Raw genomic sequence first — 14,647 nt, 5'->3', positions numbered from 1 at the left:
ATGCCAAAGCCTTTGACTGTGTGGATCACAATAAACTGTGGAAAATTCTGAAAGAGATGGGAATACCAGATCACCTGACCTGCCTCTTGAGAAATCTGAATGCAGGTCAGGAAGCAAGAGTTAGAACTGGACACGGAACAACAGACTGGTTCCAAATAGGAAAAGGAGTACGTCAAGGCTGTATATTGTCACCCTGCTTATTTAACTTCTATGCAGAGTACATCATGAGAAACGCTGGGCTGGAAGAAACACAAGCTGGAATCAAGATTGCCGGGAGAAATATCAATAACCTCAGATATGCAGATGACACCACCCTTATGGCAGAAAGTGAAGAGGAACTCAAAAGCCTCTTGATGAAAGTGAAAGTGGAGAGTGAAAAAGTTGGCTTAAAGCTCAACATTCAGAAAACAAAGATCACGGCATCTGATCCCATCACTTCATGGGAAATAGATGGGGAAACAGTGGAAACAGTGTCAGACTTTCTTCTTTTGGGCTCCAAAATCACTGCAGATGGTGGCTGCAGCCATGAAATTAAAAGACGCTTACTGCTTGGAAGGAAAGTTGTGACCAACCTAGATAGCATATTCAAAAGCAGAGACATTACTTTGCCAACAAAGGTCCGTCTAGTCAAGGCTATGGTTTTTCCTGTGGTCATGTACGGATGTGAGAGTTGGACTGTGAAGAAGGCTGAGCACCGAAGAATTGATGCTTTTGAACTGTGGTGTTGGAGAAGACTCTTGAGAGTCCCTTGGACTGCAAGGAGATCCAACCAGTCCATTCTGAAGGAGATCGGCCCTGGGATTTCTTTGGAAGGAATGATGCTAAAGCTGAAACTCCAGTACTTTGGCCACCTCATGCGAACAGCTGACTCATTGGAAAAGACTCTGATGCTGGGAGGGATTGGGGGCAGGAGGAGAAGGGGATGACAGAGGATGAGATGGCTAGATGGCATCACTGACTCGATGGACGTGAGTCAGACACGACTGAGCGACTGAACTATGTAGAGAATAGAAGAGGGTCAAGGGTTAGGGATAGGGGCTGCAGAGTAGAATTGGGCATCCTCTCAATAGGTGTTTACTATTTTTTTATTAATATTGTCAAGATCATATAACATTTACCATTTTCTTTTACATTCTCCCATTAGCATTCTCAAATTCTTCAAAGACATCATATTGATTAGCTGTGAACCATCCCTCAGTGATGGGTATTTGGAGTGCTTCCAGGTTTTCACCAAGATATACTACCCTGCAGTTAACATGTGGTACCTAAATCCTTGTCCTGGCAGCTTAGGTCTGAACTGGGAGTTCTCAACTAGGAAACTTCTAAGTCAGAGGGTGGCAACCATTCTAAAGCCCTTGATACGTATTTGGCAAAGAGCTCTCCAGCAAGTCTGGTTCTGTGACTCTGGTACTTTGCCTCAGTACATCTGCCCCAGACTGTGCCTGGGGCAGAGGGTGGAGGGAGGGAATCCAAGGCCCCCATGGCCTTGGATGGATCCCTCACATCTGTAAAATGGGCTCATTCTTAAACAGAGGTGTATTCTTGTTTTCCCTTTCTTTGCCTAGGGGAAGCACGTTCAAGGGTGGGAGCCTGCCTTCATTTTAACAGGACTGTAAGCTCTCTCTGGTAGTGGTATGTAGGCAGCAGGAGTGATTGGAGACTGTACCCTCCGAGAGAATTCTGAGATGACTTTTGTAGATGGTTTTCTCCAGGACACAGGCAAACTCTGGGATGTGGGCACTGGGCGGGCGCCCCATGATAGGAAGGCTGCTGCTGCTACTGCTAAGTCACTTCAGTCGTGTCCGGCTCTGTGCGACCCCATAGATGGCAGCCCACCAGGCTCCCCCGTCCCTGGGATTCTCCAGGCAAGAATACTGGAGTGGGTTGCCATTTCCTTCTCCAATGCATGAAAGTGAAAAGTGAAATTGAAGCTGCTCAGTCGTGCCTGACTCTTAGCGACCCCATGGACTGAAGCCTGCCAGGCTACTCCGTCCATGGGATTTTCTAGGCAAGAGTACTGGAGTGGGGTGCCATTACCTTCTCCGTGATAGGAAGGCAGTGGTGGGGAAAGGGAACCAGGTATATATATATCCTTGGGTATACACTGCAAAACAAACTGTTTTCCAAAGTGACTGCACCATTATATAATTTCACCAGCAATGGATGCCAGTTCTGATTTCTGCACATTCTTGTCAATCCTTGTTATTATCTTGTCTTTTTTATTTTAATCAGCCTTGTAGGTGCAAAGTGGTATCTCATGGTGGTTTTGTCATTTACTGATTTTTAAAAAAAAATTATACAAGTAACAACACATGTCCCTTGCAGAAAATTTGAGAATTTAACAAAAATATTGTGATGGTCTGTTTTATGTCATTCAGCTATGCTGTAGTCCCCAATTATTCAAGTAAACACTAAGTGCTGCTGTGAAGATATCTTATAGATGTGATTAAATTCCATATTTTAAGTAAAAGAGATTCTTCTAGATAACCTGGGTGGTTATCTAGAATATCTGATCAGTTGGTTGAAAGGCTGAAGAAAAACTCCTTCAATGGCAGTTCCACCTGAGCCCAAGGGTCTAGCCTGCACTTCCTGACAGGTTGCCCTGCAATTTGTGACTTACCTGATCAGTCACTCCCCACCCTCCCTGCCATGCTGCTGCTAAGTCGCTTCAGTCCTGTCTGACTCTGTGCGACCCCATAGACGGCAACCCACCAGGCTCCCCCATCCCTGGGATTCTCCAAGCAAGAACACTGGAGTGGGTTGCCATTTCCTTCTCCTCCCTGCCATAGAGCAATTCAATTCCTTGTATCAAATCTCTTAATATAGACAGTTTCCGCTTCTCTACTTGAACTCTGATACACAAAGAGGAAAACTTCATCCCCTATAATCCCACCATCCAAGGTTACCGAGGACAACATCTTGGTTATTTCCTTCCAGTCTTTTTTTTCTCCATGAATATAAATATTTCAAACCAGGTCATGACCCCTCTGGTTTACATCACTGTGCATCTTAAATTCTTTTCCACAGAGTCCACATGCTTTTCTCCCCCAGGATTATCACTGGGCAGAGGTAGGTTATCCACTGGCCCCCCTCGGTTGGACACTGCTTTGGCATTTGCACTGTAATTAACAATATGTGTGCTTTCAGAACAGCTAGCACTAGCTTCCAGGAGAGAGGACTTCTTTTTTTTTTTGGTTTTCACTGTGTGTCCTTGGCCAATCTCAGCACCAAATTGGGTGGTTGACCCTCTGAGTCACCACCAAAGGCCAGGGCTGAAAGCACCTGCCATTCCTAACAGGTGAGCACCAGGCTGGAGCCCAGCCAAGCCAGGCCTGCTTTTCTTGCACACAAAAGAAAAGTGCCTAGTCACTGCAGCTTGTAATCTGAGTAGCGGAGCCTGGGCACCTCCCCTGCATTGGGAGCAAGGAGTCAACCTCCATCAGCTCCTGTCTGGGGGCACCGTGACAGGCTGGGCTCCGATAGTGCTACTGACAGTCGGGGCACTTCTAAGGCAGCTGGCCTGGCCTGCAGCATGGAATGGGGAGAGATGTCACCTTGTGCCTTGTTCTGAGTGCTCGTTTCCCTGAGCAAGCTGGGCAGCAGGGGTGGCTTTTGTTCCAGTGGATATTACAGATGACCGTTTTGTTTTTGTTGTGGTGAGATTAAGTGGATTTCCTCCTGGGCAGTTACTGAATAGCTGAAGTGGTCGTTTTTTAGGCGAGGGTTCTGGAGAAAGGCATGGAGAGGGATCACTTCCCTGTTCAGAGCTACATAGCTCCTCCTAGGAAACATTAAGCTGTAGGAGTGCTTGGCTGGGAAGAGCAGTCAGCAGTTATAGGAAGTCCCATGCCCGAGTTGGCTGCTCCTCACCCAAGGGAGGTGCCCAAGTTCCACTACTCAGATTACAACATAATGGTTTTTTTCTCCCCACCCCACCCTCAGAATTAGCAACGACATCTAGTCAGCCTTCCTTCTGGTGACTTTGAAACAAAGTGAAAGTGAAGTCGCTCAGTACGACTCTTTGCGACCCCGTGGACTGTAGCCTACCAAGCTCCTCTGACCATGGGATTCTCCAGGCAAGAATACTGGAGTGGGTTGCCATTTCCTTCTTTGATGAGGCCTCAAATGACATTTTGATTCACTCATGAATTTATTCGTTGCATTTGCCAAGGCCTGTGTGCAGATATTGTGCTAGATGTTTGAAGACAATCCTGTATCAGTTCTCAGCTCACAGGTCATAGGTCAGTGGGGGCCATGCGGCTCTGTCCCTGTGATCTATACAAAGAATTGCCTCCTGAGGCTGCAGATCAGGGAAGGCTCTAAGGAGGAAGTGACCACCAACAGCCAATTTGCCCCCAAACTGTACCTGTGTCAAGCTGGCATGGGTGATGGGGATTGAGACAATAAAATCATTTCAGACCTGGGCCTTGGCTTTCCTGCTTGGCCGGTGTCCTGGCAGGATGCCTCTAATCCACTCTCCCACTTTCTCACCTTCTTTGGCTTAGGGCTAAGAAAGCCCTCTGAGAACTATTCCTGTAAGTGAGGAATAACAGAAGGGGATTGGGAGCAAGGCTGCTGTCACTTCCAAATGTGCTCCGAAATTCTCCAGGGACCCGAAGCCTTTCTCCATGGTCCACAAACCCAGAGAGAGGTGGTGGGAGTAAGTCCACTTCAACTCTTGCCTCTGCTGCCCTCTAGCTGGGTGAACTTGGACGGATGGTCTTTGGCTGATCACTCAATGGCCAGTTCCCTCATCTGTGTCCCCCAGTTGGTCAGGAGGGTGAAAGTCACTCTGTCCCACAGCGCCCTGCATCCCTGCTCTGTGCCACACTGTGGGTACAGAGAGGCTCCCCAGTGCGCGGTTTCCTACGGAGCCACAGTCTAAGGGGACAGGGCAGGCGTGTGTGCACGTGGTGTCCAGCACTGGGTGTGAGACAGAATAGCTCTTAGCTGCAGCCCCGAGGGTCAGATGGGGACCAACAAGTAGGGTCTGTGTATGTGTGTCTCTCTCCCATCTTCCCTCCTAACTTCCTCTGAGGTTGAGCCACCAGCCATTGCACTGGTCCATCAGTTAAGGGTGCTGAAGTCCTTGGGAGGCATTAATAACCTCACCATCTTGGGCTGAAGTGCAAACAGCTCCTCAGTCTCCTTTTGGGCAGGAGCCCAGGGAGACAGAGTGGGCAGTGCAGGGGTGGCGGAGCAGACTCCCAGGTGTGTCGGCCTTGGGCAGGCCCGCTACGGGAGAGCTGCTGTCTTTTGTGGGGGAGGGGAAGTGTCGGAGTGAAGGCCAGGGCTCTGACTTATGGGGGCATTCTGAGAATTTGTGTAGTCATGCCCGAGCATTTACATATTTAATATAGAACATCTGATTATAAATCACTGGAAAATTTCTCCTGTGTATTACAATTAAGATATTAATTTAAAATTTATGTAGGCCTAGGTTACATTCTCTACACATGGACATCACCAGATGGTCAACACAGAAATCAGATTGATTCTGTTCTTTGCAGCCAAAGATGGAGAAGCTCTATACAGTCAACAAAAACAAGACCAGGAGCTGACTGTGGCTCAGATCATCAACTCTTTATTGCCAAATTTAGACTTAAATTGAAGAAAGTAGGGAAAACCACTAGACCATTCAGGTATGAATAAATCAAATCCCTTATGATTATACAGTGGAAGTGAGAAATAGATTTAAGGGCCTAGATCTGATAGACAGAATGCCTGATGAACTATGGAATGAGGTTCGTGACATTGTACAGGAGATGGATCAAGACCATCCCCGTGGAAAAGAAATGCAAAAAAGCAAAATGGCTGTCTGGGGAGGCCTTACAAATAGCTGTGAAAAGAAGAGAAGCGAAAAGCAAAGGAGAAAAGGAAAGATATAAGCATCTGAATGCAGAGTTCCAAAGAACAGCAAGAAGAGATAAGAAAGCCTTCCTCAGCGGTCAATGCAAAGAAATAGAGAAAAACAACAGAATGGGAAAGACTAGAGATCTCTTCAAGAAAATCAGAGATACCAAGGGAACATTTCATGCAAAGATGGGCTCGATAAAGGACAGAAATGGTATGGACCTAACAGAAGCAGAAGATATTAAGAAGAGGTGGCAAGAATACACAGAAGAACTGTACAAAGAAGATCTTCAAGACCCAGATAATCACGATGGTGTGATCACTGACCTAGAGCCAGACATCCTGGAATGTGAAGTCTTAGAAACGGAATGGGCCTCAGAAAGCATCATTACGAACAAAGCTAGTGGAGGTGATGGAATTCCAGTTGAGCTATTTCAAATCCTGGAAGATGATGCTGTGAAAGTGCTGCACTGAATATGCCAGCAAATTGGAAAACTCAGCAGTGGCCACAGGACTGGAAAAGGTCAGTTTTCATTCCAATCCCAAAGAAAGGCAATGCCAAAGAATGCTCAAACTACCACACAATTGCACTCATCTCACATGCTAGTAAAGTAATGCTCAAAATTCTCCAAGCCAGGCTTCAGCAATACGTGAACCGTGAACTTCCTGATGTTTTAGAAAAGGCAGAGGAACCAGAGATCAAATTGCCAACATCCACTGGATCATGGTAAAAGCAAGAGTTCCAGAAAAACATCTATTTCTGCTTTACTGACTATGCCAAAGCCTTTGACTGTGTGGATCACAATAAACTGTGGACAATTCTGAAAGAGATGGGAATACCAGACCACCTGACCTGCCTCTTGAGAAATCTGAATGCAGGTCCGGAAGCAACAGTTAGAACTGGCTATGGAACAACAGACTGGTTCCAAATAGGAAAAGCAGTACGTCAAGGCTGTATATTGTCACCCTGCTTATTTAACTTATATGCGGAGTACATCATGAGAAATGCTGGACTGGAAGAAGCACAAGCTGGAATCAAGATTGCTGGGAGAAATATCAATAACCTCAGATATGCAGATGACACCACCCTTATGGCAGAAAGTGAAGAGGAACTCAAAAGCCTCTTGATGAAAGTGAAAGTGGAGAGTGAAAAAGTTGGCTTAAAACTCAACATTCAGAAAACGAAGATCATGGCATCTGGTCCCATCACTTCATGGCAAATAGATGGGCAAACAGTGGAAACAGTGTCAGACTTTCTTTTTTGGGGCTCCAAAATCACTGCAGATGGTGGCTGCAGCCATGAAATTAAAAGATGCTTACTCCTTGGAAGGAAAGTTATGACTAATCTAGATAGCATATTCAAAAGCAGAGACATTACTTTGCTAACAAAGGTCCGTCTAGTCAAGGCTATGGTTTTTCCTGTGGTCATGTATGGATGTGAGAGCTGGCCTGTGAAGAAGGCTGAGTGCCAAAGAATTGATGCTTTTGAACTGTGGTGTTGGAGAAGACTCTTGAGAGTCCCTTGGACTGCAAGGAGATCCAACCAGTCCATTCTGAAGGAGATCAGCCCTGGGATTTCTTTGGAAGGACTGATGCTAAAACTGAAACTCCAGTACTTTGGCCACCTCATGCGAAGAGTTGATTCATTGGAAAAGACTCTGATGCTGGGAGGGATTGGGGGCAGGAGGAGAAGGGGACGACAGAGGATGAGATGGCTGGAGGGCATCACTGACTCGATGGACGTGAGTCTGGGTGAACTCCAGGAGTTGGTGATGGACAGGGAGGCCTGGGGTGCTGCGATTCATGGGGTCACAAAGAGTTGGACACGACTGAGCGACTGAACTAAAATGAACTGAGGTTACATTCTCTGTGAATTCTGGGTCAAAATGGTAAAGGTGAGGGAGTTCCCTGATGGTCTAGTGGCTGGGAACCTGTGCTCCCAAAGCAAGGGGCCTGGGTTTTATCCCAGTCAGGGAGCTGGGTCCCACATGCTGCAACTAAGACCTGGCACAGTCAAAGAAACAAATTAAGCAAACAAATACGTTTTACAGTGATTAAGGTGAAATGACAAATTATTTGTTTAAAATGGGGTGAGGTGCCTGCTGGGGTGCACGCAGCGCATGGTGCAGATAACAAGGTAACTGGTGTTGCCGGCAACATTGCTGGAGCCCCCGTTCCCATCGGGGGCCCTTCCAGGGTAAGGGGTCAAGTAGAAGTCAAGGAAGCCTCTGGGTGCCAGCAGGACAGGAGAGGATGTTAGCCTGAGAGGCTGAAGGGCTAACCTCTGGGGGTAGGGACACCTCAAATATTGTTGTTCAATCGCTAAGTCATGTCTGAGTCTTTGCGACCCCATGGACTGCAGCATGCCAGGCTTTCCTGTCTTTCACCATCTCCCGGAGCTTGCTCAAACTCATGTCCATCCAGTCAGTGATGCCATCCAACCATCTCATCCTCTGTCGTCCCCTTCTCCTGCCTCAATCTTTCCCAGCATCAGGGTCTTTTCCAATGAGTCGGCTCTTCCCATCAAGTGGCCAAAGTACTGGAGCTTCAGCTTCAGCATGAGTTCTTGCAGTGAGTATTCAGGGTTGATTTCCTTTAGAGTTGACTGCTCAGATCTCCTTGCAGTCCAAGGGACTCTCAAGTCTTCTCCAGCACCGCAGTACAAAAGCATCAACTCAGATGCCAGATACAGAAACAATAAATGGGGCTTGGGTCGCAAAATGTGTAGGGATCCAGATTTTGTACTTGCTTCAGAAGCCAGGGCCCCATTGCCAACACTGTGAGAAACTCCACCGAAAATGGCGTGTGGCTTGTTGAGGGTGTCTCTAGAGCTCTGGCAGGGCTCAAGCAATGCCAGACTCATCTTTTTGGAGTGGCAGGGACCTGGGTACAAAGACACCAGTTCCTATGGAGCGTGGCTGCCTTCTCGGCTCCACGTTCTGGAGCTCTTTTCAGATGGACGGGCTGACATCAGTCTAACCAGACCCCGTACCCCTTCTTCCCCTTCTCAGGATGACAGAAGCTGGTGAGTTTCGAGCCCTTTCTGGAGGCTGCACTTTGAATGGCCTCCTCCTCACAGGGATGTGGGGAAGATTAACAAATAATGCACACAATCACACAGCACACAACACATGTTGGTTATGATTACTCATGGGACTGTATTTCAAATTTATTCCAACTTAACTGAAAGAAATGTTTGTGAAACATGATGTGACTGTCATGTTGCTCTTGTTATCACCTCCTTCTGAGCCATTCTACCAGTTGGGCATAACGTATCTCTTAGCAGCCATCCGCAGAGAATTTATTTGCCTGGTGAACCTGAATTGATGTGTGGAAGCCCCATCCTCCTGCCAGGTAGGAGGCTTATGTCATGAGTTCTATTTGCGTTGAGTATGGCAGCAAAGTCTAGGAGGTTGAGGATCCTGAATGGATTTAAGCCCTTTAGAAACTTGTTGACTTCTTCCCATTACAGATACCAGAGATGCAGTGTCTGAAAGAGGGAATGCAGGCTGGGCTCCAGGGTTTGCTTGATTTAGTGACTGTTTCCTGCTGCTCTTCTCTTCTGCTTTCCAAGAACCCTGCTTCATCCTTAGAGGAAACCCCGTGGCTGGATTTCCAGCTGCTCATCCAGGAGAGACAGGCTGCCTCCTGTAGCTCTGACATACATAAAAGCCCCAGCAACAGCAATCTAGAATAATTTATCATGGAGGCAATGGAATCAAGAAAGGAATTCTAGACCAACCCTCCAGTCTGCATGGCTTCAGGTCCTTAACTCAGTGCTGGCTTAATAAGCAGCAGCCTTTGGCACATCCTTGTCACTCTTGGCTTCAACTCCTTTCTCTTTAAAATGGGTTATTGTGAAGATCAAGAAAATAGTTGCAATGTTTATGTGTTGAATGAGCATGCATTAGTGGTGACTGAGTGTGTGTATAAAAGTCATAAGAAGAAAAGAAAGTAAGTCGCTCAGTCGTGTCCGACTCTTTGCGACCCCATAGACTGTAGCCTACTGGGCTCCTCCGTCCATGGGATTTTCCAGGCAAGAATACTGGAGTGGGTTGCCATTTCCTTCTCCAGGAGATCTTCCCGACCCAGGGATTGAACCCAGGTCTCCTACATTGTAGGCAGACGCTTTACCATCTGAGCCACTCATGAAGTAAACAAGTCATAAAGCAAGGTTTAAGCATATGCTCTGCTCTATGAAAGCAGGCAGGTAAAGCAAACATTTTAGGGAGAATTTCATTTGGAAACATACTGGGTTGGCCAACCCAATACTTAATGTGAACAGTTATCAGGGACTTATATGATTAACACTTTTCTACCCTCTTCCCTATTTCCCATAACAATCACAGTTTATTTTCTTCTCTCCCTCTTTCCTTCTTTATCAACCTAGACACCAGGCACATGAGTGCATCTGAGAAATGACTCAGAAGATAAAAGTCCCCTATAAAAGACTATTTCTCGTCCTGATTAGACCTGTTCCCTCTATCTGGGGAAACCTTTTGGGAATAAATGGATTTGTTTTGTTGTCTCACCCTACTCCCTCTCAGCAGTAGGAGGGGCTCTAGCACAGTGTGGCAACTCATCCAAAAGTTCCTAAGTCTTTAAGTTCAATAAAAACACAATTAAAATTGAGTAGGTGCTAAAACTTGGTTTTGAACTTTTATTAAAAAAATATATTTGCAAACATATAAAATTTAGGATGAAAAATGCTCATCTGAAAACAGGTAATAACTTAATATTTGCAAACATACACAGATGGTATAAAATCCATACCATTAAAAATGTTAATGATGCTGCATTGCGCTCATGGAACAAAAATCTTGCCACAGTCCCAGAGCTTTTCAGGCCCACATTCAGGGCAATGAGACTGGTACACTGAAGGTCATGAGAGCCACATGGCCAAAGCAGGAATACAGAATAAAAAACCATTGAGAACATATATTTTAAAAACATGTTTCTGAAGGAATCACACAGATAAAAGGGAAACACAACTCTGCATTTCCCCCTTTCAAAGTGAACGGTATTGCATCAGAGCATTTCAAATGAAGATGTCACACACAAAGCCAAGTGAAACATTGCACATGTCTCTCTTGCTGAAAAAAAAGGGCTCCTGGAGGCGACGGCCCACTCAGGGAAATGTTCTCAAGCACACCTTTTAAAGAGCTCAGTGTAAGTTGCTTTACTTCTTTCAGATCTTAACATTTTAGACACCTGAAAACGCAGGGCGCTACTGGTTCCAGCAGGCCCTTTGAATACAACTGAAGAAAACCAAAGACAGGTAGGAAAGAAACATGTGCTCAGCAGCAAACGTGCAGCAAGAATGCAGGACACACGTCCCTGTGAGTCCTCGTTTTCACTCACACGGACCGAGCCTACCCGTGCCTGTGCCGCCTCTCATTCCTCTGTGTTTCATTTTGCCCAGAGTTACAGTATGATGGCTGATTTTGTTTTTTAAGCAGTTAGGCACCTTCAATTTCATGTTGCATTATTAGTAATACAATGGCAGTTATGGCCTCTACTATCAAAATGAGAAAAATGTCAAACTACATTCTTTGGGGAGGAGAGTAATAAAGCTGCATGGTTTAAAAATATTTACCTAGTAGATTTGATGGGGTTTAAGATTTTTTACAAGAACACACAGGTGGAAAAAGAACAATTCTTGACATGCAAAATCGGGTCCTATTCTCAACTAAGCCTGTGCCTCCTCTGGCAGAGAAGTACCCAGGTCAACTTGGGCTCTTAACAAAACCCAGCTCCCAAAAGCCTTCCAAAGTAAGCCGTGGACATTCACATTCACATGCAGATGTCATGAATGCTACTCCTGGAGCTGACAGTCACTGGACAACATGGGATTCCAAGTCACACCTTACCAACCTGGGGGGAGATGCACAATGAGGAGGAGCTTCTGCCTTAAAGGAACGAGGCTGTTTGGGGGGTGGGAGTCCACTCAAACACATCACGGTAACTGCAAGAAAAGCAGAGCAGGGCCGCCCACTCGGGTGAGGGGCTCTACAGACAGACACGGTGACCTAAGTGCAGGGCACCTGGAGTTCTGCAAACCTAGCAAGAAGCGTCTCTGTTTTGGTGTCCATTTTGACTCAACTAAGGTTTAAAACTTAAGATTCCAGTAAAGTTACTGCAGCAATGTAAACATGCAACCTAAACTAGCATGAGGTTCTGGACAGAAGTCTGAATGAGGGGTAAGGCAACTGAACTGTGACTTTTGGCCCAGGGTCATCCAACTGCCACTGTTCAGGCTCGGCCTGACTTCTCTACTGACTCATTCTGGCCTGAACTTCCTGGTTCTCATGACGGTGAACCTCTGGCTTCTGAATTTTCAAAATGCTTTGAATACAGAAATTTGGGAGTTGAAACAGGCTTACCCTTTTCAAGTCTCCATGACTTGGGCACTTAAAAGTTTACTTTCACACTAAGGAAACCTCATCCCAGATTCTCTACTGTCTATCCTATTCATTCCTTGAATTAAAGGGTGAAAATGAACAGATTTGATTACAGACCCTCTTCAGGACAGTCTCTCAACTGTCTTGTAATATTGACCCTACTCAAAGCATCATTTCAACTCAAACATCTATCATAACAAGAACCCCTCAATTCTCCCGCTTTCCAAAGCCCATAGAGACTTACACCTGGATGCATGCCAGCCTGCCAGGGCAACTGTCTTCGGAGAACAGTCACGGGGCGCCCTGGACACCACCTCCTGGGGTCAGCGACATTTCACACCTTACTGTAACTATCTCTTTCCTGGTGATGCGCAAGCAATTCATTTTTGGTTGCTGAATTTACACACTACCTTTGAAAACAAACTATTCCTAATTCCTAACTGAGTATGAGAACTTAGAAGCTTCCTGGACTTCTGCACAATTCACAAATAATAGGTAGACACAATAGAAGACACTAAATTTGGAAGCAGAAAAGTTGCCCAGGAGGCACGTTTAGATTAACAAAAGCCAATCAAGGTATTCTTTATGCTAAAAAACAGAAAACAGAAAACAAGCACAAACTAAAACAAGTATGTAATTCACAAGTAATTTTCTAAAATCTCAGCTAAAAGGAAAAAAACCTATGGATTTATGATTGAGTTACCATTAAAGCTTATATGATTGTTCCCAAGGAACCATCATATCTGTCAGCATTATTCACAGCTAATCCTTAAGCTAGCTGGTTGAGCCAATTGGGTTTTTATCCCATCATTAAATAGTGCTCAGAAAAGTAAGCAGTGCATTTTAATTGGTTAAATACTACAAAATGACCTGTATCATAGAAACGAAGACACTTTCATTCAAAGAATATCTTAAAATTACTATTGCTGAAATAAATCAAATCTACATTAAAATATTACTAATCACCATTACATGCCATAAAAGAATAAATATAAATCATGGCAGATCAATAGCAGCATAACAAAGCATCTTTACATATTTTCAGACTTTGGGCTGCAGAAGTACTCACAGCCTAAGAATACATTGGTAAAGTTCAGAATATCACACTTGGTTTTTAATTCCATATTCTATAATAAAGTAAGGGCAGTGTGAATAACAGTTCCCTTTTCTGCATAGCTTTAAAACTATTCTCAGTAGACTTGAGGAATGGAACCAGAATGGCTTTGTCAGATTGGTCCACTGGTCCTTTTGTCAAAGTGTTAAGGGAAACAATTAACAATGACCTCTCACTGTGTTTAGACAGAAAAGGAAAATAAGGCTATGATTCACACACAAGCTTAACATTTTCAAAACCATTGGAGAGTTTAACTTAAAGTGAAGATTTCTGATAGAATTTGGGTCTTACCAGTCCCAGCCTTTACTCCAAAGGTGTGCCACGCCCGCTCCCACCTCAGCACAGGGCCAGCAGGGCCCTATTCAAACATATCCGCACAGGGGAAGCCCTTTGCGTGGCATCACCGGGAACACTTAAAAACAGAATACAATTAATAAACTTCAGAACTTTTAAGGCCCCAAAGGGGCATTCATATAAAATACACTTCACTTGGACAAACCAGTCCTAATTTGCCAGCTTAACTTCTGACCCTTAAAACCCGAAGCTACTTTGCACAGAGCCGACTTTTGCTCTGTTCAGAACTTGACTACCAGCCCAAGGCTCAAGTTTTTAGTTGGAAATGAGGGAGGGGAATGGGGGTATGGGCTGGGCTGACTGCCTCAGGGCTGGTGACCTCTTTTCCTTAAGACCTTGAATACGAAAGTGAGTTGAAAATCAGATTCCTTATTTCACAAACTTGTTTAGAGATGATGAAAACACCCACACAACTGAACACAATGGTCTTTTTTTTTACCCCCAAAACAAAGGTCTGCTGGTGATGCTTCACAGTGAAACCTCCATTATCACTGAGAACGTCACTTGGAAAACATTCTTAAGCAATGAGTCTCTTTCTCATAGGCTCAATTTTAGAATTCTCAAAGCTCAATGTTCCGTTTAGAAGTTTCCATGATGAGGCCTGTTTGTTTCTGAGGTCGACATTCTGCCTTCAGAATTACTCTGCTCTAGTCATAGGTTGTGGTTGTCTCTGTTCTTGGTCAGAACCTGTAAGTAGACTTCATGAAGTGTGCTGAGGAAGCTGGAATCATTCTGGAAGAGATGGTCATGTCACGTTTACCTCCTTAGAGCTTACTGTCATGATAACAGCTTAGGAAGAAGTTATATACGTGCTCTGTATAACTAATTATGCCAAGAATCCCACCACCCAGAGACAATCATGAGGAATATTTTGGAATTCACACATATCTATTTTTCCACTTTGAGAATTTTCCCACAGGGAGAG

General features: G+C 45.1%; 1 protein-coding gene across 1 annotated transcript in view; it reads right to left on the bottom strand.

Moving 5' to 3' along the window:
• Nucleotides 1-8,987: 8,987 nt before the first annotated feature.
• Nucleotides 8,988-14,647, bottom strand: part of DCP1A (decapping mRNA 1A) — a 45,633-nt gene continuing 39,973 nt past the window's right edge. The window contains exon 10 of the mRNA XM_019984751.2: nt 8,988-14,454. Coding sequence (XP_019840310.1) covers nt 14,374-14,454 — 81 coding nt within the window. The 3' untranslated portion in view covers nt 8,988-14,373. The remainder of the gene's footprint in view (nt 14,455-14,647) is intronic.

Source organism: Bos indicus, chromosome 22 (genome assembly GCF_029378745.1).
Source record: "Bos indicus isolate NIAB-ARS_2022 breed Sahiwal x Tharparkar chromosome 22, NIAB-ARS_B.indTharparkar_mat_pri_1.0, whole genome shotgun sequence".
NCBI lineage: Eukaryota > Metazoa > Chordata > Mammalia > Artiodactyla > Bovidae > Bos > Bos indicus.
Note: the sequence above shows the minus strand (reverse complement) of the source record. Positions and strands in the feature narration are given on the sequence as shown.